Source organism: Mirounga angustirostris, unplaced genomic scaffold, assembly GCF_029215605.1.
Source record: "Mirounga angustirostris isolate CCGP_5_RB_7025 unplaced genomic scaffold, mMirAng1.0.hap1 SCAF_9, whole genome shotgun sequence".
Classification (NCBI taxonomy): Eukaryota; Metazoa; Chordata; class Mammalia; order Carnivora; family Phocidae; genus Mirounga; species Mirounga angustirostris.
In genome coordinates, this window is record NW_026991717.1 from 34,799,441 (window position 1) to 34,826,195 (window position 26,755).

The 26,755-nt window shown below is 44.4% G+C and overlaps 2 protein-coding genes across 10 annotated transcripts in view; one reads left to right on the forward strand and one right to left on the reverse strand.

The window, feature by feature from the left end:
* Nucleotides 1-14,448, forward strand: part of MYO9A (myosin IXA) — a 269,890-nt gene extending 255,442 nt beyond the window's left edge. For all 9 annotated transcript variants that reach the window (XM_064570198.1, XM_064570197.1, XM_064570204.1 and 6 more), the window contains 3 exons: nucleotides 8,640-8,842; nucleotides 10,923-11,065; nucleotides 11,732-14,448. In XM_064570198.1, coding sequence (XP_064426268.1) covers nucleotides 8,640-8,842; nucleotides 10,923-11,065; nucleotides 11,732-12,195 — 810 coding nt within the window. In that variant the 3' untranslated portion in view covers nucleotides 12,196-14,448. The remainder of the gene's footprint in view (nucleotides 1-8,639; nucleotides 8,843-10,922; nucleotides 11,066-11,731) is intronic.
* Nucleotides 14,449-19,747: 5,299 nt separating this feature from the next.
* On the reverse strand, nucleotides 19,748-25,282 carry NR2E3 (nuclear receptor subfamily 2 group E member 3). The gene is made up of 8 exons (XM_064569718.1): nucleotides 25,201-25,282; nucleotides 24,658-24,805; nucleotides 24,378-24,481; nucleotides 24,042-24,290; nucleotides 23,780-23,955; nucleotides 22,645-22,891; nucleotides 22,298-22,403; nucleotides 19,748-20,470 (listed from the first exon to the last, which is right to left on the reverse strand). The coding sequence occupies exons 1-8, from the start codon at nucleotides 25,280-25,282 to the stop codon at nucleotides 20,338-20,340; spliced, it is 1,245 nt and encodes a 414-aa protein (XP_064425788.1). The 3' UTR covers nucleotides 19,748-20,337.
* Nucleotides 25,283-26,755: the final 1,473 nt, after the last annotated feature.

Consider the following 26,755-nt stretch of genomic DNA (forward strand, 5'->3'; position numbering starts at 1 on the left):
ATTTGTAGGAGTTCTTTATGAATCTGGTTACTTCTGTTTCAGATTTTTTCTTCCATTCTTAAAAGTATCTTTTTTTTATGTTCAGTTAGCCACTATATAATATATCATTAGTTTTTGATGTGTAGTGTTCAATGATTCATTAGTTAGGTATAACACCCGGTGCTCATCACAACCTGTGTCCTCCTCAATACCCATCACCCTGTTTTAAAGGTATCTTTTGATTAACAGAGGTTCTAAATTTTAATGTAGTCTAATTTATCAATCTTTACTTGTAGGGTCATGTGTAAAAATTTTTTTTACTACCTGAGGTCATAAAGATCATCTTTATTATCTTTTAAAAAGCTTTAGTGTTTTGCCTTTGATATTTAGGTATCCAGTCCACGTGGAGACAGTTTTTGTATGTGATAAAATGAAGGCAGTGATCTTTATCTTTCCACATGGATATCCAGTTTTTTCAGCACCATTTATTTAAAAAATATTTTGGGGGCTCCTGGGTGGCTCAGTCAGTTAAGCGTCCGACTCTTGATTTCAGTTCAGGTCATGATCTCAGGGTCATCAGATCTAGCCCCACATTGGGCTCCGCTCCTGGCCAGGAACCTGCTTAAGATTCTCTCTCTCCCACTGTCACCCCACCCCCATTGCTTGCTGTCTTGCTCTAAAAAAAAAAATTAAATAAAAAATTAAAAAATAAAAAACATTCTTTCCATACAGCCATGAAGTTCCCCTTTTATTATAAATCAAGAGTCTATATGTGCATGGATCTGTTTCTGTGCTCTCTGTTTTGACCTTGTACCAACACCAGTGTTTTTAATTACTATAGCTTTCTAAAAATATCTGCTGGAACAAGTCATCCTACCTTCTTCTTCAATAGTGTTTTGATTATTCTTGGCTCTTTATGAATCAGCTTCACAAAAATTCTCTTGGGATTTTTACTGAGATTCCATTGAATTAGTAGATTGCTTTAGGGAGAATTGAGATTTTTTTTTTTACAATATTGTTCCCATCCATGAACATGATTTCTCTCTCCATATAGACCAGTTCCTCTCAAAAATTTTTTAAAGTTTGGTATATAGTGATCTTACACATCTTTAGTTTGAATTATTACTAGGATTTTAATATTTTAATACAATTATAAATGTTATTTAAAATTTTTATATCTGTTTCTCATTAAATACAATTGATTATGGTATTTTTCACCTTGTATCTGGTGACCTTTCTCAACTCACTTGTTCTAATAATTCTCTGGTTTTCTTTGGATTTTCTACCTCTACAGTCATATTGTTCGTGAATAATGATAGCTTCATTTGGTCTTTTACAGTCTTTATGCCTTTTATTTCTTTCTCTTACATCAGCTAGAACCTCCAGTACCATGTAGAAAGGAAGTGCTGATAGGAATCATTCTTGGCATGTTCCCAATATCAGTGGGAAAGCTTTCAGTCTTCTATCACAAAGTATGATGTTTGCTACAGAATTTTTGTAGATGCTTTTTAAGTATGTTCCCTTTTATTTGTGGTTTTCTGAGTTGTTACTATGATTTTATGTTGAATTTTATGAATTGTTGTTACTATATGTATTTTGGTGTTCATGAGACTATTTTATTGGGGCGCCTGGGTGGCTCAGTCAGTTAAGCATCTGACTTTGGCTCAGGTCTTGATCTTGGGGTCCTGGGATCGAGCCCCGCATCAGGCTCCCTGCTCAGTGGGGAGTCTGCTTCTCCCTCTCCCTTGGCCTGTCTCCCCAACTTGTGCACTCTCTCTCTCTGAAACAAATAAATAAAATCTTTAAAAAAGTGAGACTATTTTATTGACACACACAGTGAATTTCTAATGTTAAACCATCATTTACATATCACTGCAATAAATCAACTTAGTCTTGTGGTAATATCCTTCTTATATATTGCTTGATTAGGTTTATAGTATGTTTTTAGGATTTTTGCACCTGTGGTAATGAGTAAAATTATCCTATAATAGTCCTTTTAATACCCTTGTTAATGTTTTGATATCAAGGTAATGCTGGCCTCTGAAAATGAGTTGGGAAAGAATTCTTTTTTTAAAAACTTCTGTGGAAGAATTTGTCTTCTTGTTTGCTAGTAAAATCATCTGACCCATAGTTTTCTTTCTGGAAAAGTTTTAAATTATAGATTCAATTTATAAGATTTTTCACATTTTTAAATTTCTTCTTTGACAGTATTAATTACTTGGATTTTTGTAGAAATTTCTCCACTTTATATAAACTTTCAGATTTACTGACATAAAGTTGTTCATAGTAGCCTCTTAACTTTTTCATATCTACAAGATTTATAGTAGTATCCTTTTTTTCATTCCTGCCTTTGGTTATCTGTGAATTCTTATTTTTTCTTCAGTCTTACCAGGGTTTTAAACTTTTTATCAGTCTTCAAAAAGTTACACACTAGCTTTGATCCTCTTTTTTCTAATGTTCATTTACTCTTTGTTTCCTTTTTTCTCCTTTGGTTTGCTTTGTTGTTCTTTACCTAGTTTCCTGAAATTGATGCTTATCTCTTTAATTTTTAACCTTTCTTCTTTTCTAATGTATGCATGTAAGGCTATAACTTTAAGGTAGGCAGTGTTAAAGTATATCTCACATATTTTGATACTGTTCAAAATAATTTCTAATTTCCATTGTGATTTCTTCTTTGTCCATGGATATTTTAAAGTCTCTTTCTTAATTTCTGAATTTATAGGGATTTTTAGTTTTCTCTTTGTGATGACACTATCAGGAAACTTATTTTAAATTACTTTAAAAGTCAGATAAATATTTTTAACCCCTTGGAAATATATTTTCTTGCTGTATGTGCTTGAAAATAAAGAATATTCTGAAGTTGTTAGATACTGAATTCTTCATATGTCTGTAATATCACTTATGTTTATCAAGTTGTTCCATTCTGTAGCTTTACTGGTTTGTGTGTACACATTTGTTTTTTTCTGGGCTAGTTATAGCTTTGTCTGTTTCTTTGAGTATTCTGTCAGTATGTTACTTTAAGTTTTCAGAAGGCGTTTCTTGGGCACTTCCAAGTTTGGAAATCTTCTATCTTCTTCATAATTTGAGCTTTTGCAAATATCCCTCTTCATCACGGGTAACACTTCTTACCTTAAAGTTTACTTTGTCTAGAATTTATATAGCTACACCAGGTTTCTTTTGATTAGACATGCTGTGTCTTTTATTTTTATTTTTTTATTTTTTATTTTTTATTTTTTTTAAAGATTTTATTTATTTATTTGAGACAGAGAGAATGAGAAACAGAGAGCATGAGAGGGAGGAGGGTGAGAGGGAGAAGCAGACTCCCCGCCGAGCAGGGAGCCCGATGCGGGACTCGATCCAGGGACTCCAGGATCATGACCTGAGCCGAAGGCAGTCGCTTAACGAACTGAGCCACCCAGGCGCCCCCATGCTGTGTCTTTTATTCCCATCTTTTTACTTTCAGCTTTCTGAATTCTTTTTTTTTTTTTTTTTTTTAAGATTTTATTTACTTGTTTGACAGAGAGCGACATAGCGAGAGAGGGAACACAAGTAGGGGGAGTGGGAGAGGGAGGAGCAGGCCTCCTGCTGAGCCCGGAGCCTGATGCGGGACTCGATCCCAGGATCCTGGGATCACGACCTGAGCCAAAGGCAGACACTTAACAACTGAGCCACCCAGGCACCCAGCTTTCTGAATTCTTTTGTTTTATATGTGTCCCTTATAAACTTCATATACTTGGGTTTTCTTTACTGAGACAGTCTGACATTCTTCAGATTTTAACTAGAGCATTTAATCTATTTACATTTAATGTAATCTTTGATATATTGGGATTTAAATCTATTTTATTTTGAGCTTTTTATTATTCCTACCTGATGCATGTTCCTTTTCTTTATTGCCTTTTTTGGGTTTGTTGTTTTGTTTTGCCTTTTTCTTTTGGTTACTTTTTATTCCATTTTTTCTTTTGTTAGTTTCAAGTTTTACATTTTTTCCCTCTTTTTTTTAATAGTTAACCTAAAGATTACAACATAAATCTATGACTATCAAAATCTATTAATTTGTGCTTTTATCTTAGATGATGTAAGGACTTTCACATGCTTCAGCTATTATATTATTATATATGGTATAGTTGCTGTTGTTATTTTTAATTATCTGTATACTTTAAGTCCAGCACATTATTCTTAATGTTTTATGTAATCAATATTCATTCAAAATTACTCACATATTTTCTGTTATCCTTGCTCTTCATTTATCACCCTGACTTCTCTTCATTTTTTATATGTCCTTTAGTGCAGTTGTATTGGTGACACATTCTGTCTTTGTCTAAAAATGTCTTTATTTCAACTTCATTCTTGAAAGTGGTTTTGCTGTGTGTAGATTTCTAGATTGGTAGTTTCTTTCCTTTCATTACTGTAGAAATACCGTCTGTTGTGTTTTGCTTTCCATTATTTCTGTTGAAAAGTAACCTTTGAACCTAATAGTTTCTTTTTGTTAAACATGTATATATAGTTTTCCATTTCATAACTCAGTTAAAATTTGTTTTGAGTATAGTTAACACACAATGTTACATTAGTTTCAGGTGTTCAACAAATATATGTTATGCCTGTGCTTACCACAGGTGTATGCAGTGCTATTACAGGTAGTTACAGTACCACTGACTAGATTCCTGTGCTGTACCTTCCATCCCCATGACTTATACATTCCATAACTGGAAGCCTGAATCTCCTACTTCCCTTAACTCATCTCTCTGCCCCCTTCCCTCTGGCAGCCATCAGTTTGTTCTCTACATTTATAGATCTGATTCTGCTTTTCGTTTATTCATTTGCTTTGTTTTTTAGATTCCACATATAAGTGAAATCGTGAGTTTGTCTTTATCTGATTTTTTCCCTCTGGTTCCATCCATGTTGTCACGAATGGCAAGAGCTCATCTTTTTTTATGACTGAATAATATTCCATTACTTCTTTATCCATTTATCAATCAATGGACACTTGGGCTGCTTACATAATTTGGCTATTTTAAGTTAATGCTGCAGTAAATATGGGGGTGCATATATCTTTTCAAATTAGTGTTTTCATTTTCTTTGAGTGAATATCCAGTAATGGAATTATTGGATCATATGGTTGTCCTACTTTTAAGTTCTTGAGGAACCTCCATACTGTTTTCCAAAGTGGCTGTACCAATTTACATTCCCACCATTGGTGTAAGAATGTTCCTTTTTCTCTATAACCTTGCCAATATTTGTTATTTCTTGTCTTTTTGATTCTAGCCGTTCTTACAGATGTAAGATGATATCTCATTGTGGTTTTGATTTGCATTTCCCTGATGATGAGTGATGTTGAGCATCTTTTCACATGTCTGTAGGCCATCTGTATGTCTTATTTGGAAAAATGTCCATTCAGGTCCTCCGCCCATTTTTAAATTGGATTATCTGTAGTTTTTTTGGTTTGGAGTTGTGTAAGTTCCTTATATACTTTGGATATTAACCCCTTATTAGATATATGATTTGAAAATATCTTCTCACATTCAGTAGGTTGCCTTTTTGTTGCTGGCTTCCTTCACTGTGCAAAGGCTTTTTATTTTGATATAGTTCTAGTATTTATTTTTGCTTTTGTTTCCCTTACCTTAGGAGACATATCTAGAAAAATGTTACTGTGGCCAGTGTCAGAGAAATTATTGCCTATGTTCTCTTCTAGGAGTTTTATGATTTCAGGTCTCACATTTAGGTCTTTAATCCATTTTGAGTTTATTTTTGTGTCTGGTGTGAGAAAGTGGTCCAGTTCATTCTTTTGCATGTAACTGTCCAGTTATCCCAGCACTGTTTGTTGAAGAGACAGTCTTTTCCCTGTTGTATATTTTTGCTTCCTTTGTTGTAAATTAATTGACCATTTGAGCAAGGGTCTGTTTCTGGACTCTGTTATGTTCCATTAATCTATGTGTCTGTTTTTGTGCAAGTACCATACTGTTTCTATTACCACAGCTTTGTAGTATCTTGAAATCTGGAATTGGCTAATCAGGGTCTTTTATGATTCCCTAGAAATTTTAGTATTTGTTTTAGTTCTGTGAAAAATGCTATTGCTATTTTGAGATATTGCATTGAATTTGTAGATTACTTTGGGTGGTATGGACATTTAGCAGTATTAATTCTTCCAATCCATGAGCATGGAATATATTTTCCACTTGTTTGTGTCATCTTCAGTTTCTTTCATCACTGTTATGTAGTTTTTAGGGTAAAGGTCTTTCACCTCTTTGTTTATTCCCAGGGATTTTATTCTTTTAGGTGCTATTGAAAATGGAATTGTTGGGGCGCCTGGGTGGCTCAGTTGGTTAAGCCACTGCCTTCGGCTCAGGTCACGATCCTGGAGTCCCGGAATTGAGCCCCGCATCCGGCTCCCTGCTCGGCGGGAAGTCTGCTTCTCCCTCTGACCCTCCTCCCTCTCATGCTCTCTGTCTCTCATTCTCTCTCTCAAATAAATAAATAAAATTAAAAAAAAAAAAAAAGAAAATGGAATTGTTTTCTTAATTTCTCTTTCTGCTACTTCATTATTAGTATATAGAAATTTAACTGATTTCTGAATATTAACTTTGTGTCCTTGTTGCAGGTATACTTTTTTTCTGACTCTTGATTTCGGCTCAGGTCATGATCTCAGGGTTGTGAGATCGAGCCCTATATCAGGCTCCGTGCTCATCACGGAGTCTGCTTGTCCCTCTCCCTCTGTTCCTCCCCACCCTGCTCACGCTCTCACGCTTTCTGTCTGTCATAAATAAATCTTAAGATTATCTCTTGTCTTTAATTTTTAGCAATTGTGTCTATGTATGGACTTCTTTTTATTTATCTTCTTTAACATTTGAAGGCTTTCTTCAGTCAGTAGGTTGATATATTTAATTGGTTTTGAAAAATGCTCTGTCATTACCTCCTCAGTATTCTACAGGATCTCTCGCCTCTTCTGATATTCTTTTTACATATGGTAGATCTTTTTATTGTGTTCTAACTTTTTACCTTCTTTTCTGAATTTTTTCAGGAAAAATTTTGTTTTCTCTGCTTGATTCTTTGTATTTTCTTCTGACTTAACTTCCAGTCTGCTATTTCAGATCTTTCTATCTCCTTCAGCATGAGTATTTTAAGTCTGTCTGATAGCCACAATATCTGGAGTCATTGAGGGTTTCTGGGTTTTGTTGTGTTCACCAGTTTTCATTTACATTGTCTTGTCTCCTTTTGTGCTTGGTTACCTTTGATTATGTGTCATACATAGTATTTGAAAAACTATTTCTAAAAATATTTTGAGGCCTGAGAGGATATGATTTTCCTCCAAGGCATGTTTTCATTTTTTTCTGTCAAGTTCTAGGGCACTAGCAATCTGGAGTTACTTTAATCCAGTTTTAGGAATTACAGTTTTCTGGACCATTCAAATGACTCGAAGCTAGGCTACAATGTCCACAAGGACTTTTGTTTCAGTTTACTCTTATGTTTAGGATGCAAACCTTGGGGATCCCTGTGTCAGGCATGAAGATCTTACCAGCAGTCCATACCCTTGTGTGTTTTATTTCTACCCCAGGGATTGGCAAACTTTTTCTATAAAGGACCAGAGAGCAAATATTTTAGGCTTTGTGGACCATACAGTCCTTGATGCAACAATCAGTGCTGCCATTGTTCTTTGGAAGAGCCTAGACAATGTGTGAATTAATGAGCATGAATGTATTTCAGTAAAGATTTATTTACAAAATCAGGTGTAAGGCCAGATTTGGCCCAGGGCCATAGTTTGCTAACCCCTGCTGTAGTCTGTCAGAAGCTCTCCTCAGATTCCCAGCCACCTCTTCTTAAATTTAGGTTAGCCCTGAATGCTCAACTAGCCTCTCTCTGGTTTGCTTTGTTAACTAGCTCTCTGGTGCCTTCAGGAATATTTTATGTTTGGTCCAGTTGCTCTCAGCAGGAGGTATAATCTGAAATACCTAGTCTGGTATTATCAGAAGCTAAAGTCACATACAAGGTAACCAAATTAAAAGCAATGACATTTTTTTCCCCTCTGATCTCAAGAAGGAAATTCCTTAAGGTGATCTCAGAATCTCTCTCACTAGCATCCTGTGATACATAAATGACTTTTTTTTTTTTAAATGAAACTGACTTTTCAGGACCTGTTTCTGTAGTCTTCCTAGAGAGACTGTGCATTCCAAGGTTAAAGTTACAGAGCAGTGTTGTCCATCAGAACTTTGTAGGATGATGGAAATGTTCTATATCTTGCACTGTTCAGTATGGTAGCCACTAGCCACCTGTGGCTATTGAGCACTTGAAATGTGACTAATATGAATACAGAACTAAAATTTTACTTTTATTTAATTTTAACTAATTTAAATTTAAATAGCCATGTGTGGATACTTAATTTGGAGTGGACAAAGCTTAGATTAAATGAAGAATCTCCTCTCAGTGCATAATGTGTTCCTACAGTCCCACCCACCAAAGTGTCCGTTTTCTAGTGCTCTTGCAAGAAATAGTTAATCTAAATGTGTTTGATGGACAGTATCTTTTAAATATCTGAGGCCTTGCCGAAAGTTTCCATTTATTCCTACCATTCACCTGGTGTGATGGAAGTACACTTGCTATCCTAAATGGGCCACATACAACTAATGCAGTCACTCACTTTACTTGCTAACACGTATTTTTCTTTTCAGGGAAAGGGGCGACTTCGTCGAGGAAACTATCCAAGTCCATCCTCTCCTGTTGTAGTTCGGTTGCCCTCCATGTCTGACGTCCCAGAAGAGACTTTGACTAGTGAAGCAGCTGTGGAGACTGACATCACGGAACAACAACAAGCAGCTATGCAGCAAGAGGAGAGAGTACTGACTGAGCAGATTGAGAACCTACAGAAAGAGAAGTGAGTTTCTAGGAGGAAAGGGAGCGACTATTTATTACCTGCTTTCATTTTCTTCATTCTCTGCTCTCTTGATTTTTTCTTATTTATTAAATATCCCCTATGTGTCAAGCACTGTATCAGGTAATACAGGGGATGCAAAGATGACAAAGACATGTTGCCTGGACTCGGGTAAGAGCGTGAAGAGTTGTCACCTTAGCGAAGGAAGCTCCATGAGGAGGGAGACCTGAAGCTTCTTCAGTGACAGTGCTGGAGAAGGCTGGCTGGGATAAGGTGTGTCAGTCTTAGCCAGGATTCCTAACAGGTCTGAGATCAGTTTCAATGAACAGATTGGTCTTTAAAATGAGGAGTAAGGATTCCTAGGCTAAGACAGAGTCCCTTTCAAGAATGGGTATTATTCAGAACTCCCTGAAGTGGGACACCTGGGTAACTCAGTCGGTTAAGCATCTGCCTTTCAGCTCAGGTCATGATCCCAGGGTCCTGGGATCGAGTCCTGCATCGGGCTGCTTGCTGGGCAGGGAGCCTGCTTCTCCCTCTGCCTACTGCCCTCCCTGCTTGTGCTTGCTCTCTCTCTCTCTCTCTCTCTGACAAATAAACAAATAAAATCTTTAAAAAAAAAAAAAAAAAGAACTCCCTAAAGAAGGCTATTATGTGAGGATCAATATAGCCATGGGGCCACCAACTGGATGGTCAGGGTAAGGCAGGAACTCTAGTGGATGCTGGGATACTAGGTAGAAAAATTGGTTGCAATTTAGGAGAGAAGACAGTCAGCTCTGTGCCCTCTACCATCACTGGAGCAAGGGTAGGTAACAATAACACTATATCTTGGGGATAATACGGACATGCTGTGGTTCTTTCTGAGGGTACTGTGTACCGGTTCTTATTGACAATAAAGACTCTTTAAAGTTTTAAGGGGATTTTTGTTTCTGAGTTCCAGGATCCCAGGTCTGAGAGCTTGATGCATTAGGGGACATACGAGTCTGTTAAAGTAACTTTTTGCCTGTCAGGGTTGATTCTAGAATTTTGGTAAGCTAAAAAAGCAGCTGAGGCTCAGCTGTGCAGAACATGATAAGGCAGAAGTGGTGCACATTGACCAGGGGCTAGCTATCTGATTTGAAAAGAGGACCTCACTCAGCTTTGATGAAAATGGTATTGGAGGTATAGAAGGGTGAATAGTTTGAGCTAGGCAGAGTGGAAGCAAAGCTGAGAAGGCTCTGAAAGAGATTTGGTAAGGAGGTTGTGGACAGTTTGGGACTCAGAGCTGGTATATTTCCAGGTAGTGACAAACTCTAAGATCTGTGCATTGGAGAAAGTTGCCCATATAACATGAAGGAAAGGTTGTTAGAAGTAGCAGACACAAGGACACTTCAGTGTGAGAATACTGAAGTGAGCTTTTACAAAGATGTTTATTGACAGATCAGGGTGACATCAGGTAGTAGCGAGAAAGCAAGATTAGGAACCAAGTACCAAAACTTGAGGGAACAAGGAGGCACAACTGAGAGGTAGGTGGGTGCCTGATGAAGAGGAGTAGAGAATGTTGTGAGTGGAGGTGGCATAAGAGGCAAAGGACAAAAAGATCAGTGACGTTTTACTTCATCAGAGGTCTCTCTGTGGTTAAGGTAAAGGATATCATCTGTAGCCAGTTAATGCCAGTTCATGGAAGATAGTTAAAGAGCTGGAAGGAATCTTAGAGATTATCTCATGTCATCTCTTTGTTTTGTGGATGAGGAAGCTGAGGTCCACGGAGAGGAAAGTACTTTCCCAATGCATTATGTATGAGTTTAGAGTGAGTTTAGAACCCTGATCACCTGGTTATCAGCCCAGAGTTCATTTTACCAAAATACCTTACAGCTGCAGCATCTTTTCCCACCTCGCTCTTTGCTCTATTAGAGGTCCCAGGCTTTGTGTTTGTAGCCTTCATCATTACTGTGGCTTACCAGTCTTCATGACCACCTTGGATGGGAACAGTAGGAAATGTGACTGTTTTGCTACTTAAATTTCTTTCATCATAGGTCTTTTTTTCCTGTTGTCTTCCTTCCTCTTCTTATCAAACGCTAGTGGATTTCTTGATTATATCTTACAGGGAGGAGCTAACATTTGAGATGCTTGTACTGGAACCCCGTGCTTCTGATGATGAAACGCTTGAGTCTGAGGCCTCCATTGGGACTGCTGATAGCTCAGAAAATTTGAATATTGAGTCTGAAGGTGCCATCTCTGAGAAATCAGGTAAATGAACATATTAGATCAAAGACTCCAGATTTGTTTTGCAAGGGACGATTAAGGATTCCCAAGCTAAGACAAAATCCCTTTCAAGAATGCCTGACCTTATGTGAGAAGGTGACAAAGTCCTAAGGAGTTCAAATATACTGATCTTTGTGAAGCTTCCATTATGTATTGTTCATCAAACCAAACATTTAATGTAATGGAGTTTTTTTGGTCAATTTAATGTTTTCTCCTCTGTTTACCACAGAGAAAACCCAATAATCACAACACATGTTGTCTTACTGACCCATGATCCATGTTCTAAGGGTGGTTAGTAGGAGTTGTGCCCTGCTGAGAGATGGGCTCATACCAAAGGAGATATTTAACTACCTGGCATGTCTCAGGGAGACTTAGAATTACTACATATCCTGGCAGTATTTTAAATGATAGTGACAGTTGTAGACCTCTCCTAATGGGTAGTCGAACTTCAGACTTCTTGGGGTTGATTCTTAAATGATATGTGTAGAAATGGATAACTTCTCAGGTTATGACTGTGGACAAAGTAGGTCAGCCTGGTCCTTTCAGACCTCAGCCCACCCATCACACGGGAATGGTGAAACCTATTCTTTTGGGATGATTTGCTTTAGAGGAAATTGTCACTTAGAGCTTTGATCTCTCCTTTTGCTTTAGAGAGAAGCTTAGCCCTGAGCTCCCTGAAGGCGGCTGGCAAACCTGAACCTTCAAGCAAGCTACGAAAGCAGCTAAAAAAGCAGCAAGACTCTTTGGATTCGGTGGACTCTTCAGCCTCTCCTTTATGTTCGTCTAACACTGCATCTTCTCATGGGACCAGAAAACGATTTCAGATTTATTCTAAATCTCCATTCTACCGAGCTGCCTCAGCTGGGGAGGCCGTGGGAATGGAAGGGCCATTGGGCCAGACCAAATCCCTGGAAGACAGGCCTCAGTTCATCAGCAGAGGAACCTTCAACCCTGAAAAGGGCAAACAAAAATTAAAGAATGTGAAAAACTCACCTCAGAAAACCAAAGAGACCCCAGAGGGGACAGTTGTGTCTGGCCGCAGGAAAACTGCAGACCCAGACTCCAGCTCCACCCAACAGCTAGCTCTCTTTGGAAACAATGAGTTTATGGTCTGAACTGGCAGCTGGGTACCCCTTCATGGCTACAGAGTGGTAAACACATCTCATCTTCAGGGCCTCTTCTCATCCCCTCGTCCACAGTAGTCCATCCTAACTGTGGTCCTGCCTCTTGCCCACGCATACACCCGAGGACTTGGGTGCTAATGTCCTGGGCCTCCGGCAGAAGCAGAAAGGCTTCTCTGAAGCCTGCTGGGGATGGTGCCGGCTGTGCCTTGGCTGCTGTGTTTGCCTGGACAGTTCACTACGTGGAGCCGCCTAGGGCCGGCGCATTTGGGTCAGGTTGGCGGTCTTCCTACTTGCCTCTCCTCCACCCTCTTTTCCTTCCCAGAGGTGGGTGTTGAACTGGCGGGGGGACATGGTAGGCCTGAGGGAACCACTGATTTTTGACATTTGAAGAAAACATATAAATCTTTCTTAACCATGAAAGCAAAAGCCTTTGGGTTTATTTTGGGATAGTTAGGAGCTGGGGTAGAATATAATTTTTTTCCAAGGATTTGTAAACAAAAAGCCTAAGTCCTCTATTTTAAGATCTTTGAGAAATACTCCATGTTATATCCTGGGGAAAGTAAAAAAGTAATTGTTTCCATGAAGCCATCAGAGCATGTCTCAGACATCTGGTTACATGATGAAGAAGAGAGTACGTGTTTTGTTTTTTGATGATGTTCAGTGTCATAATAATGCTGATTTCATTCCTGGTTAGTTCCTGCCAAATATATTGCATGGGCTGAAATTTCAGTTGCCCTGCTGTTCTCATACTTCCTGGTCCTAGGATTAGGTTCCTCTAATTTTCTTTTTAAGTCTCAGAGACATGGTGATCCCTAAACATGAGGGTCTCATCCTAATCCACCCAGGCTTTCCTCTTTGTATAGATTAAACTGAAGATCGCATATGAACCTGTTCATCTTCCACCACAAACTCAGACAAGTAATGTGACCATCTAATCACTTCTCCCAAAACATTGATACACAACACTGCATGAATAAGTGTTAACAGAAAGCTGCCAAAAAAATAAAAAGGTTTTTAATATAACCATCTAACTATTATCTTCTTTTCCTCAGACCATCAGTATTAAATAGATGAAAAAATAAATCAAGGACTACTTGAAGCTATTTTTGTTAATATTCTGGTTACTGAAGTTTACTGTAAATATATATGTATAGTATGCATATTTCTTTTTAACCTTATGCTTCCCTCCTCCTCGTGGAATTTCTTCCCACAGATTAGGGGCCATTGGATAGGGGTGAGAGCCACTGTCCCTGGGTTGAGGGAAAAATCAGACCATCTTTTTCACCACTGGGTGTCTCCATACACCTGAGCTATAATAGCATTTTAAGCTTCTTAGCATTTGTGGGATTAGAATCTGTTTTTGCTATTTATAATATATGGAAAATGAAACATGATACTCTTTCTTGAGATAAGTATGTGAAAATGTTTATTTTTAAAGTCACTAAATGCATCTTGTCTAACTACCACGTGCACTGTTCTGAAAAAGAGCCTTTACCATCTGTAACCCGAATTTTGGTTATTCTTTCTTTTCATACTTCTTCATTTGAAGTTGTAGAAATATTAAGACTTTTGTTAAGGCAGATTCTCTCCTGTTACACAACACTGAACCTCATGTCACTGCCTCGGTGGTTATTGTCAAGTCCCAGAGGTCAGGCTTAGAACATCATTCTGAGTGGCAGCTAAACGTAGCAGGAGTCTTACCTCTCCCTGGTTTGGTTTCAGAAATGAGCTAGGGAAGGGAATCTTAAATCTCCAGAATGATGATGGTTGAGTAAGTGTTAGATTTCATATCCCGCAAACATCTGCCACCTTGTTCATGCTGAGGAGTAACAAATGGAAAGCCTTTTAAAAATTGGAACTTTGGAGAATCTTCTAGAGGAAAACCCAACCCCTCAGCATGGTCGGGTCCAAGTGGGACTTCTGGGGCCCCGGGGCCCCAAGCGGGGCTGCGCAGGCTGTGTCAGTATTCCTGGGGGAGTAGTGTCCTGCTGGGTGGGCATTGACTACTACTCTCTGCTTGCTCCAGAACATTGGTTAAATACCGTATGAAAAAGAGATGACCCTTGTTGGATAATTTCCTTTGGCCCCGAGGAACAGCCTGGAGAACACATCTTGGCATATGTTCTCTCTTCTAAATTTTTTCAGATTTTCTTTGTTTGTTTGTTTGCAAAATAAGTTTTTGGCAGTTGAAAAAAAAAAAAACTCATATAGGTCACTTTATAGGAACTAGGCAATGGATGTTAAGAGACTTTATATTTCTCAGGGACCTGAAACCTGAATTTGGATAAAATTAAATAAAAAATACTTGTTTTTTGGTTGCTAGATTTGTGGATTTCTAGTCATTTAACCAACTGTCAGAACGGAGGGTGGCGGGTGGGGAGAGATCCACACAATCGTAAGAATAGAGAACAAGTGTGGGACCCTCCCTCTGAAGGAAAGAAAGCTTTTCTTCTCATAGGATAACAAGTACTGTTGGCCTGATAAAGAGATGAAGCCATAACTCTTAAAAACTGTCAGAACCAAGTGCTGTATCTTCTTCCATCCGGTCTTAACTGATCCTCTCCGTGGTTAAAGTTATGTTACCACAAAGTGATGCTGTATTATAATCACTTAGGACGAAAATGTTTAACCTTCTTATATGTCGCAGTTGTACCGCCCATTGCTTCTCCTTTGCTTTTCTTTGATCTCAGATGCCACAGACGCAATGGGCAGCCCCACATTTGGAGCCCATACTCCAAAATACAGAGGAATTCTGTTCATATCACACATTCCCAGCCCCAAACCAAGCCTGGATTTTTCACTTCTCCACATTAAAGCCAACTATCCCTTATCATGGAAAATGTAATAGAAGCAGAGTAGTACAATTACAGTGTGTATCATTAAGTGAAGCAAATTTGTTTAACAGCAAGAATCAGGGAGGTGACATACTTAGTTTGTAATGCACTTCCTGCCATTTTAATTCCTTTGCCACTCTAGGCTTCTGGAAATACAAAGGGAGATACAGAGTTTCCAGTATGGGCCTTGAAGAGACAGAGGGACCCGAAGTCAGGGGTGGGATACCAGAGCCCCTACCTTCTCATGCTTTGGAAACCAGCTGCAGCTCTTACCCTGCTGCTGGGAGGTTGGTGGAGACTTCTGTGTTCCTTGACAGTAGGCTTGTTTTCACTGTCAAAGAGAAGAGAGGGGGTCCTAGAAGCATGCTGAAAAGAGGAGGGTCCAGCAAGGTTCTGCAGGTCCACTTCAGTGACTGTGGGCCATGGTTTTCCTTTTCTTTTGTTTTTTGTTGTTTTTTTTTTAACTATAACGAATGTGTACCTTTCACAAGCACTTTGGTAAACTAGAGAAGAAATTCTCAGGATGTGTTCAAAGCTAAGAGAGTTTTAATTTTAAAAAGAAATATAGTCCAGATGGCTTTCCTCATCCTCCTCTCCTCTTTTTTCTCCCTTGGTGGGGGAGCTAGGCATGGGGCATGCATCATTCTGTGTTGACAAATGCGTCATGCCTATCCATAATTTTGTGACAGTTCCCCAGCACTGTCCCCCAGTAGCACCATGCTAGCCTTGGTAGTGAAAGTCCTTGGTATCTGAGGGAGTCCTCAGTCTTTCTGTGCCCCTCACATACTTTTAACCACTTTTCTCTGGAACCATTCCCACATTTGATTTGGTGTTAAAAGGTAACAGCAAAATGATGATTGTGGAGATGGATCTATTGGGTCTTGTTGGTCTCTTGGTTAAAACTGTTCTTCAAAAAAGCCACACGAACGGGCCTATCACCTTGCTATTCATTTATAATTAATACCTATTTATCAGTCCTCTTAGGTCACATAAAAGTTGCACCTTTTGAACCAAGTAACTGTATTTACTAGGGGAAAGGTGTGGATTACAGATTAGTATTATATTATTTTAATGGATTTAAAGTAATTTATAAGTATGCTGAGTGTAAATTTTTAAAAGACTATGTATTGTAAAAGGACGTATCCTGTGAAATATATCATTTTACTGTTTAACAGAATAATTCTATAAAAAGAATGATTTATCTCACCCACGGAACTGATTACATTCCTGATGCAATCAACAGGCACTTTGTAATTTCCTTTTGGGTTTTTTTTTTTTTTTTTTTGGATCGGGAGGAGCAAGACATCATCTGTATAAAGTGCAGTTTGTGTCACTCAGAATATGCACTGTATAGCTACACAAAAGCAGCTTGATGAACAAATCACTCCATGGCTCATTAAAGAACAAAGCTTCCAGAAGCAGCAGTATGTGTGGTTTGTTTTCTGACCATCCTGGCTCCCACCCCAACTCACTCCAGTCCCACTCCAAGAAACAGCAATGATTTTTGTTTGTTAAGCTGATTTTTGTTTAAGGAAAGGACTGAGCCCCAAAGTAACAAAGTGCAGAAGCAGTAATTATTGGAACTCCGCTGAATTCAAGTGAAGGTGAGATTCGAGATCATCTTTTTCTGTAAGAGATGCTAGCTGCTAGCCGTTAAGACTTCCTTTAATCAGCCTAGAGCTAGGTGGACAGTGAAGACGGTAAGTCTACAGTTAGGATCCTCACCAAAAAGACTATGAAGAAGTAGCAACATCTGCTAGTAGAGGCCCAGGAATTCATGCCTAGGTTGTCATTTTTGTTCTGCCACTATGCTGTGTGACTTTGGGAAAGTCGTGAGCCCTTTCTGGGTGTCAGTTTTCCCATCTGGAGATGAGTTCTCTTCCTCAGGTCTACTTCTCTGTAACTCCTACGGACTCTCAGGTCTCAGTGTAAAAGGCAGTTTTACTGGAAATTTCCTCTTCTCCCTTGAGCTGGATTAGATGTCTCGTGTTCTCAACAGTGCCCAGTATTTGTGGCATCAAAAAGCTGTTTTGAGGGGGCCCTGGGTGACTTGGTTGAACATTTGCCTCTGGCTCAGGTCATGATCCCAGGGTCCTGGGATGGAGCCCCATGGCCGGCTTTCAGGAGCTGCCTCCTTCCTCTCCCTCTGCCTGCCGCTCCCCCTGCTTGTTCTCTCTCTCTCTCTCTCTCTCTCAATAAATAACTGTTTGATGTAAGCTTCCCAAGGCAAGAAATGTGCTTATCTTCCTGACTCTTAGATCCCCAGCACCTAATAAAAGGTGCCCTTGCTTAAATATTGGACAAGCAGGTTGAGTGAGATCAGGAGTTCCCAAATGCCAAACTAGGTCTAAGGTGAAATGGAAATTTATTCAGTTTTTAAAATCCTGAGATCATTTTCCCATTTCTTTTTGCATTGTTTACATTTTTGCATCAAATTTACATCAAAATGAAAAGGATAGTGAATGGTTTCTTAAAGTTTCTTTAATTGGCCAAGTAAAACCTAGAAACGCCATTTTGAAAATGTACCCCTGTGGTAACCAAATCTACAACAAACCTTCCCAATGCTTCTTGGCGTCTTTGGGTCTTTCTCTGCCTTTTCTACCATCAGATAGTCCCTTAGGGTGGAAGAGGAAAACCGTCTCACAAATCTGAAAACTGCAGTTGCAAAGAAAGGCCCAGATAGGTCCACAGAGACGGTCTCTGTGTGCTTCATAACCAGACATTTCTGGCGTTGAGGGCAAAAAAGCTTTCACAGTATCCCCTCTCCTAGCAACGGCCCTAAATGCAATGAAAGCTGTTATCCATTCGAATTTCAGTGGGGCCAATTTACAGCAAAATGTTGAATAAATCCCGAGATCAACGGAGCTCTGTATTGTATTAGGAAAACAAGAGCCACTCCGTGTATTTCAGGTGAGAGGGACATAATACAGGAATTAGGGGTTTAATAATACACACCGGAAGAACTGAAGAAACAAAAGTCAGAGAAGCTCCCACAGAAAAGTCGAGAAAGCCAACACAGATCTCAGCCAAAAGATCCAAAGTTAAGAGCTTGCCTGGAAGCTACTGCAATTCGAAAGAAGGCAGCCTGAAATCACCTTCCCACACAGCAGGCTGCAACTGCCTCCAGAGGAATGACTTCATCGTTTACCTGCCTTCCATTAGCTAGCCATAGGGGTAAGAGGATCCTGGGAAATGTAGTTCCTGGCATCTCTGCAGTGAGGACAAGACCTTAGAAGGGGGTAGTATTGATGCCAGGTTGACAGCAGCTAATCCAGTTTATATAACTCCTCTATTTCTCCAAGACTTCCTCCTGGAGATCCCAATCTCTCCCAGTGTAGAATTGCTGTGCTCACACATCCCAGACACCAGCCCATGAACTTCCAACAGGCCACCTCTGCACAGCTATGTTCTGAGATGCATGACTGTAGGGTAGATGTCCAGGGCCTATCTGGTCCTGTTTCATCCTTCTTTCTTGCTATGGTGCCTTTGTGCAGGCTTTTTATATGCAGGCCTTTAAACCTTATGGATGAAACTTTTGATAGGGAACTGGATAGTATAATGGCATTATAGACATTAGATGGCTTGAATAACAGGCAAGTCTGGTGTTTTTAGAAGATCAAGAATATGGGGCATCTGGGTGGCACAGTCAGTTGGGGATCCGACTCTTGATTTTGGCTCCAGTCATGGTCTCAGGGTTGTGGGATTGAGCCATGCATCAGACTCTGCACTGGGCGTGGAGCCTGCTTAGGAATCTCTCCCTCTTCCTCCACCCCTCATCCCCACTCTATATCTATATATCCATATATAAAGATCAAGAATAGTTTGTGCTCAAGTGGAAAGGGCTCAAGCTGGGCAATACTTGCCATACTCTTTCCTCTTTGGGCACCAGCCTAGCTATTATCATTTCCAGAGCAGAGTGTCCCGAACCACCTCCTTCCATCAAGGCAGGATATCTCTGTGAGCTGGGAGAATTCATGCACAGGCCAAACAGCAAGAATCTCCTAGGATTTTACAGATTTCTCACATGACCTTCTCCTCTTGACTTCAGGCATTTCTTCTTGGAGGACAGGAAATGCAACAGAATCGTTCAGGCATTCTAGGGGTTGGGAGCTCTGGGGGAGCTCAGGATCCTATTAATGCCAGAGTTAAGTGGAGTTAAGTAGAGTTGCACCAGGGTTTAAGTTCTCTCCAAGCCTCAGTTTTTTCATTTATCACTGGGGATGACTGGTCCCTGTCCCAGAGCTAATCTGAGGATTGAATATCAATGCCCATTCAGCACTCAGTTCACTGCCTGGTGTATCATCAAGTGGCCCACACAAGTTCACTTTTTGCATTACTATCATTTCCTAGGTCTTTTGGGTCTGTCTGCAAAGGAGGAGGTTTTTCGGAGCATCTCTCCATAAGGAATTAAGAAGTGAAAGAGACTCCCCTTCTAAAAAAGTGCCTGGCGTCGAGTGGGATGTGCTCACCTTTGTTTATGGAGGGGTGAGGAAGGGCAGGAAGAGAAACACCGACAGCGCCTGTGGGGTGGTGGGACCCCATCTGGAGAGAGGCTGGGTTTTGACTCCTGTGGGAGATTTTGAAGCTGGGCTTGAATGTGTTGCCCCTGGACTCTGCCGTGGCATGGAAACCAGATGGAACACAAGAGTCTGTGCTCATTTCTTCAGTGTCCTCCAATGGAGAGCCTTTAACACATTTGTTTTCTTGGTTTTATTTTTTGTCCACTTTTTTATTGAGATTTAACATAATACAGTAAAGTGCACAAATCTTAAGTGTGCGGCTCAATCAATTTTTATGAATGAGAGAATTTGTGAAACCACCACCTAGGTCAACATCAAGAACATTTCTAGTCACCAGAGGGCTCCTCTGGGCCCCTTTCCAACCACCCCACCTCCCTACTCCAGGGGTAAACACTATTCCAGCTTCCGCCACCACCAGTTAGTCTTGCCTGTTCATGAACTTTGTATAAGCAGAAGCCGTGCCTGGCAAAGTTCTTTCCTTCTACTTTTATGTCTGCGAAATTCATCCATGTTGTCACATGTGTTGGTAGTTGATTCTTCTTGATTGCCGTTTTCCATTAAATGAATATACCATAATTTATTAATTCATCCTACTGCCGATGTACTGTCAGGGCTATTATGAATAAAGCTGCTGTGAATATTTTCATAATATCTTTTGGTGGATATTTCTGCTTGGGACACATACCTACAGGTGGGATTGCTGGGTCACAGGGCAGGCAAGTGAGTGCCTTCAGTAGGCTGTTTCCTAAAGTAGTTGGACCCATTTACTTCCTCCTCCCTCAGTTTTTGAACATATCACAAAGGAGCTTCTCCATTGGAGTATTCCCTATGGTCTTGCGGAAGAAGAGGAGCTCAACTCGTTCGGAAGTGATAAACCTCAAAGATGGGAGAAGCAGGAGCAATTTCCCAAACCTGAACGGGAGAGAGGACACCATTAGTTTTATTACCAGCTTCTGAGCATGAGTCATGGGGGCACTGGGATAAAAATAGTGAATAAATATTGTTTATTATGTGCAAAGATTGTAAAGTGAGAAGTTATTTATATTAATGCTATATAGAATGTGTTAATCATATATATGATTATGATAATTATGAGATGATTAATACTATGCATATTTGAATAAGAATATAAATGCCTCTCTGTAAGTCCAGTAGGATGATAGAATAGCCATTAGTGAAAGTGTTCTGAAGTTGAAGCATAATTTTTGTGTGCAAAAGAGATACTCATCCTAAGAAAAGAAACTGCAGTGTTAAATAAGAATCATTAAAAAATTTTTTTTTAAAAAAGGGCTCAGTCAGTTAAGCATCCGACTCTTGATCTCAGCTCAGGTCTTAATCTCAAGGTCGTGAGTTCAAGCCCCACCTTGCACTCCACGCTGGGTGTGCAGCCTACTGAATGAATGAATGAATGAATGAACAAATCGATCAATCAATCCATCAATCAATCAAACAAACCATCTGCCAAGGCAAGGATCCCCAGTGCAGAGAAGGTAGATGGTGAAGGCCCAAAAGACAGATGGGAGGGATCAACAGAGGTCACTGCCCAACATCAAGGAGGCCACTTCAAAGTGGGGCAGCTCCACGCTCAACTCCCACCATGGAGGTCTGTGGGAGGCCTTCCCTCATCTCCCAGTTATCTGCGGGACTTATTTGTTTCAACCCAAGGGCTTTCTTTCTCTTGCAAGTGCCAAGTGGGTGGGACAGAGAAGTTGCACGTCTTATGCTTGTTCCTTCCTCTCTTGTTTTTCTGAGCTAGGGAGTTTCAGGAAGAAGTAACTAGAAAGTCAAGTAGAGAAATTGTTTTTCAAACTGGAGGTATTCGTCCCCTAGTGGATCTGAAATTAAACTTAGTGGGTCACCACCAGCCACGCTCACAGCCTCTCAGTAGCTACTGCCCCCAAACCCAGCCACAGCAGGGCTCTCATCCATGCATGTGGCTTAGCCAAGTGCATCCCTATGGGATGTTCCCCGGAGCTCCAACAGACCTGGTCATGGTCCCTCAAAACTACCTCTTCCTCCTGACTTTCCTTTTTATTTCTTGACTCCCGCTTCTCCCAAATAGCACCTCTTCTCTTGCTCCTTACATCCATCCATGTACCAAGTCGGACGCATTCTGACTCCTGGAGGCCCCTGCAACTGTCCTCTCCCTACAACCACTCCCAGAGAGCAGGACACCAGGGACTCCCCTGGAGGATGGCAGTGCGTGCTTCCCTCCCCGGTCATGTACTCTGGACTCACTCTAGCTCTGTGTACAACGCCCTCCTGCTCAAAAGCCTGCAGTGGCTCCCCTCTGCCTACCAAACCCCATATGGCCTTCAGCCGGCATTCGAGGTCCTGGACTGGCTGGCCCCAGAATGCTGTTCTAGCTTAATCTCCTACCTTCTGCTGGCAGCAATCTGTTACACCTTCCAAACCAGGCTCCTGCCCTAGCTGTCTACCTGGATGCGTAGCGAGAGATAGAGGTATCCGAACCCCTCACTATCTGATGGGGGTGGTTCTCATCTGTAGTGGGGCCACTGTGCTGGGCATCCTGGGAAGGCAACAACTTTGTCTTCTGCTCATTTTGGTCCCCACCCCTGGGACCTGGCACACAGGAGATGCTGGATTCGTGCTGGTTGAATCAGACCTTTGGGCCATCTAATGAGTGACACCAGGGACGGTGTCAAAGTGGTGGGGGGGGGAGGGGAAGGGTAAAGAGGTGAAGGGACAGATGGGCAGGGAGGCAGGTGCTCAGGTCACCTCACAGGCTGGCTGGGGTGGTGTGCCTTGCTGTGCTGGCTCAGCATCACTTGGGACTGGTCCTGCAAGGCCTCCACGTGCTCAGGATCCTTCAGGCCCCGAGTTTCTGGAGAGAAGCATCGGCAGTGAGCTCTCCCAGCCCGTCCGGCCTGCCCCCGCCACAGTCAGCCAGGGCCCTCAGGCGGAGTGAACCCAGCCCTGCACCTCACTCCTCCTGCTCCCCAGGGAAGAAGCCTGCACACCCCCGGGTCTCTGTGGGGTGGTGGAGGCAGAGGGAGAGGCAGAAGGAAATCACTGGAATTTCCATTTACCACACTTCCGTAAGGCTTGGGCAAAGACTCAGCTACCTGGTTTGAAGAGGACCAGGGCCTTCATGCAGGCGAACTCTGTGGGGTCCACCGCCAAGGCTCGGAACCGTGAGATTGTTTCCTGCAGGATGCGGCTCTCTGCACTGGCCAGTGCCAACCGGCCCTGGGAGCTGCCAGCAGCGGGGGCCTCGGGCGCGGCCAGCAGTGGGCAGGTGTCCAGAGGCAGAGACCACTGTATGGCCCCGAGGAGGAAGAGTTCACTCCATGCCTCCTCCAGCAGGATCACCTGTACTCAAAGAAGGAGCGAGCATGATGGCGGAGATCCAACATCTCTGGCTCAGCCTGAACCTCTGCCACCTTCTCCGGGGCCCTAGGAAAGGAAGGGCTGCCCCTGGATGCCCAGACCATCTCCTGACCTCTGCCTGACATTGAGCCAGAGGCCCAGGGCTCTGGGATTTGGTATGATCTGGCCCAGCTGCCTAGGCTCCAAGATGCTCTATGCATTCCCTCCAGAGCCTCAACTGGAACATTTAGGAAAGCCTAGAGCCATGGCAGTTGGGCAGCCTTAGGGACAGTCCCCACAAGTGTCCCAAGTTGAGTGTGCTCAGCAGACTCGGCCTGACCTCTGAGCTGCTCCATCCAAACCACTGGCCAAGTGCTCAGACCCTCAGTGTGCCTCTCTTCCTGGGTTTATCGTGACAGGTCTGCTTGCCCTTGAGAAGCTCAGAGGGAAGTCCTACAGGTGAAGAGGTTAGGTGGAAACTCGAACCCTGAAGTCAGAGGCGTCTGTGCTCCTAGAGAGCCCAGAGTCTCCCACTTGCACTATTCAGGGTGTGCAGACAGCCCTGTCACATACAGAGGGACTGTAGGACCTGAGGTTTTGTCCAGGAGGAGAAAAGACCCAGCGGACCATAGGCACTGCCTTCAAATCCCTGAGTGGCCCTAGCCACCATCATCCCCGAGGTGCACAGCCCACTATCACCTCTGCCCAGAGATGTGAGCGCCCCCAGTGGTCACATCCCTGAGACATGGATCCCTGACCAACACTGACTCAGAGACATGTGCATCCCAACCGTGACCATCGCCGAGCTTCGGGCACCCCCAGTCATCACCTGCGAGGGGCTGTATGCGCTCCCGACGCAGCTGACTCAAGTGCATCCCCCGACACACACACCTGATCGCGGAAGGGCAGGTTGGAGAACACGGGCAGGTTCTTGGCCCACTTGACGGCCATAAAGAGAAGGCGAGCTGATGTCTCGTGGATGCTGTCCAGGCCACAGGGCGATGAGGAGGAGTATGGGGATGAGGGGAACTCGGGATCATCGCTGGTGACATCAATATTCTCGTCGGCTGTTGGAGGAGGAGGTGGTGACATCAGCTCCCAGTCTGGGGCCGGGGCAGGGGCTGCTCAGGGCCCCAGCCGGCCTCCCACTTACCATCCTCTGGCTCCAGCTTAGCACATGTTTCGGCTGTTATAAGGCTGGCCATGAAGTGGTGGTGCCCCGGCGGCGTGAGGGCCCCAGGCCCCAGGGCTCTGGCTGCAGAAACAGGCGTGGGGCCCCGTGGGCTGGGCCCCGCCGGGGCCAGGGGGGCCCCCAGGGGCTCCAGCCGGGGCTCCGGGTCTGACTCCACGCTAGCCAGCCGCAGCTGGGCCGAGCTCCGCGGCTGGCGCTCATTCTGCACAGCTGCGGAGGCAGGAAGGGTCAGGACACCCCCCGGGCCTGGGCCCCCATCTCTTCCGTCACTCGTCTCTGGGATGCGCCCCGACTCACCGTCCTGGTTCATGCCCTCCTGCAGGCACTTCTTCAGGCGGCAGGCCTGGCACTGGTTCCTGTGGGCCTTGTCCACCGGGCACATCCCCGCCCCCACCTGGCACCTGCAGGCCGAGGGCGCCCAGGGTGTCAGTGCCCCACCACCCAGGCCCTCGGCCGTGGGTTTGGGACATGCTTGGCCCAGTCCCTCCACCGCTGAGAACGTCCTCCCCCGACACACCCCGCGCAGGGTCCCGCAGGGGCGGGAGGGGCAGGGCCGTCCTAGGCGGGCCCCCCTCACCGGTAGATGAGCCTCCGCCGCACGCTCCTCTTGAAGAAGCCGCTGCAGCCGTTGCAGGCGTAGATGCCATAGTGCTTCCCGCTGCTGCTGTCCCCGCACACGCGACACTGCAGCGAGGGGCCCGCGCCTGAGGGGGGCAGGGGCCCGGCTGGGTGGCGCCCCTCCCTCCCACCGGCTCCGCGAGCCCGCCCCGCCAGCCCGGCCCCGCCCACAGTTAAAGCGCCAGCCCCTCTGGTGCAGACACCGCACCGCGCGCCCCTCCCCGGGCTAGCGCCGGCCTCCGCCGGCCCGCCCCCCGTGCCCCCTCTGCCGGTGGCTTCAGGCTCTGGCCTCGCACAGAAGCCTCCGCGGCCACACCCGAAGGCTGCTGCGCTCTCCCTTCCTGTGCCATCCTGGCTCTGCCCACCACCGAGGGTTCTGGGTTTGCCGCCTGTTCCCTCACTCTTGCCCACAGCCCTTGGAGCGCCTTTCAGGGTCCCTGCGACCCTCTGGTCCACGCTGCACTCCCCGAGGGCCCAGACCCCACCTCCAGGAAAGCCCTACCTGCGGGCTCCTCTCCCAGGCCCCACCTGCCCGGGGACTCCTTCCTGGAGGCAGCCACCGTCGCCGGCCCGGCTGCAGCCATGTTGGAGCTCAGGCTCGGGCAGTGGGCCCAGTGCTGGTGGGTCCCAGGGCAGCCTGCACCTGCCTTCCTGAGGGAGGCGCTCTGAGTGGGCCCACCCTTGGCCTCCCTCTTTTGACCTCTGTGCCTCTCCTGGTGCGCCTGTCTCCTGTTTCTACTTGTCCCCCTCCCTGGCCCTGGTGGTCTCCCTCACTCCCTCCCAAGTCTCTCCTCTTTGTCCTCCGGCCTCCCGTCTGTCTGTCTGTCTGAACTCAGAGCTGCCCCAACTTCCCCTCACCACAGCGGCTCTGGCTCTAGGAGACTTCTCCCAGGGCAGTGCTGGACGCAGCTTATGATCCTCTTAATCTTTACTGTCTCCACAGGGGATCAACCGGCCACACCTGCGGCGTCACCAAGGTGCCCCCGGAGCCCCCCCCAACCCCCGAGCTGCCCAGTGTCCCTGGTCCCTTCTGCCCTGTGCTCTCAGCGGGCTGGCCATCCAATGCCAAATCTCGAAGGGAGGTGAGGACTCCAGGTCCCCCAGGACTTTAAATCTCTTTGAGCTGCTGGGCATGTGTCTGGGAGCAAGTTATGTCTGGGAGGAGTATGTGCATCTGTGTGCATGTGAGGCTCCAGGTATGTAGTGTTCACTGGGGCTCCAGCCTTCCACCCTCATGGTTCCCACCTGAACCCTTGATAAGGAACCACTTAGGGCCCAGGACCCTCAAATCCTGGAAGGGGGCTCCCCACACATCCAGCACAGAGGTGGCGCCCATCACACAGGGGAATGGGTCTAATGTAGGGTCTGAGGCTGGCCAGGAGGCAGGAAGGCCTGGGGCCCAAGGTGGAGAGTCTCCTTCAGGTCTGTGAGGAGCCGAAGAGGAGCTGTAGGCTCCTGGGGAGCGGGGCCTGCAGGATGGGAGGGCGTGAGGACCCAGCCCCTGAGCCTGGCTCCAGGCTCTCAAGTGGCCTCCCCTCCTTTCCCCCACCCGGCCTCACCGTCCCAGGCAGGCCAGCCTCTCTGCTGTCCCCAGACCCCGTCCTCCCAGCTCAAGCCCATTGTGGTTGTGAGGTGAGGAGGCCAAAGGAGGAGTCTGGGCCTCCACCCGACCAAGCCCCGGCTCCAGAGGGAGTGTGGAGAGAGCTCAGACAGAGTCAAATTTAAATCCCTGCTCCCGCTCAGGCCAGTCACACGGCCCAGCCCTGAGCCAGTGATTTAGCCTTTCTGAGCTTCAGTTTCCGTGTCTGTGAAAAGGGGTATCAAAAGTTTCAGTGCCCAGTACTCAGTAAGAGCATAATACGTGATGGGGGCTGTTACTATGATGATTTCTCTGAGGAAGTCACAGAGCAAGCCTCAGGAAATTGCCTTTCCTTTCCCTGCTCCTCTGCCCCCACCCCCACTCTCACCCCCTGCCCAGGACAGCCGGGTTGGTCTAGAAGACACCACCCATCCTCAGCAGACCTCTGCACCTCTGGGGGTGGGGGGCAGAGCTTGGC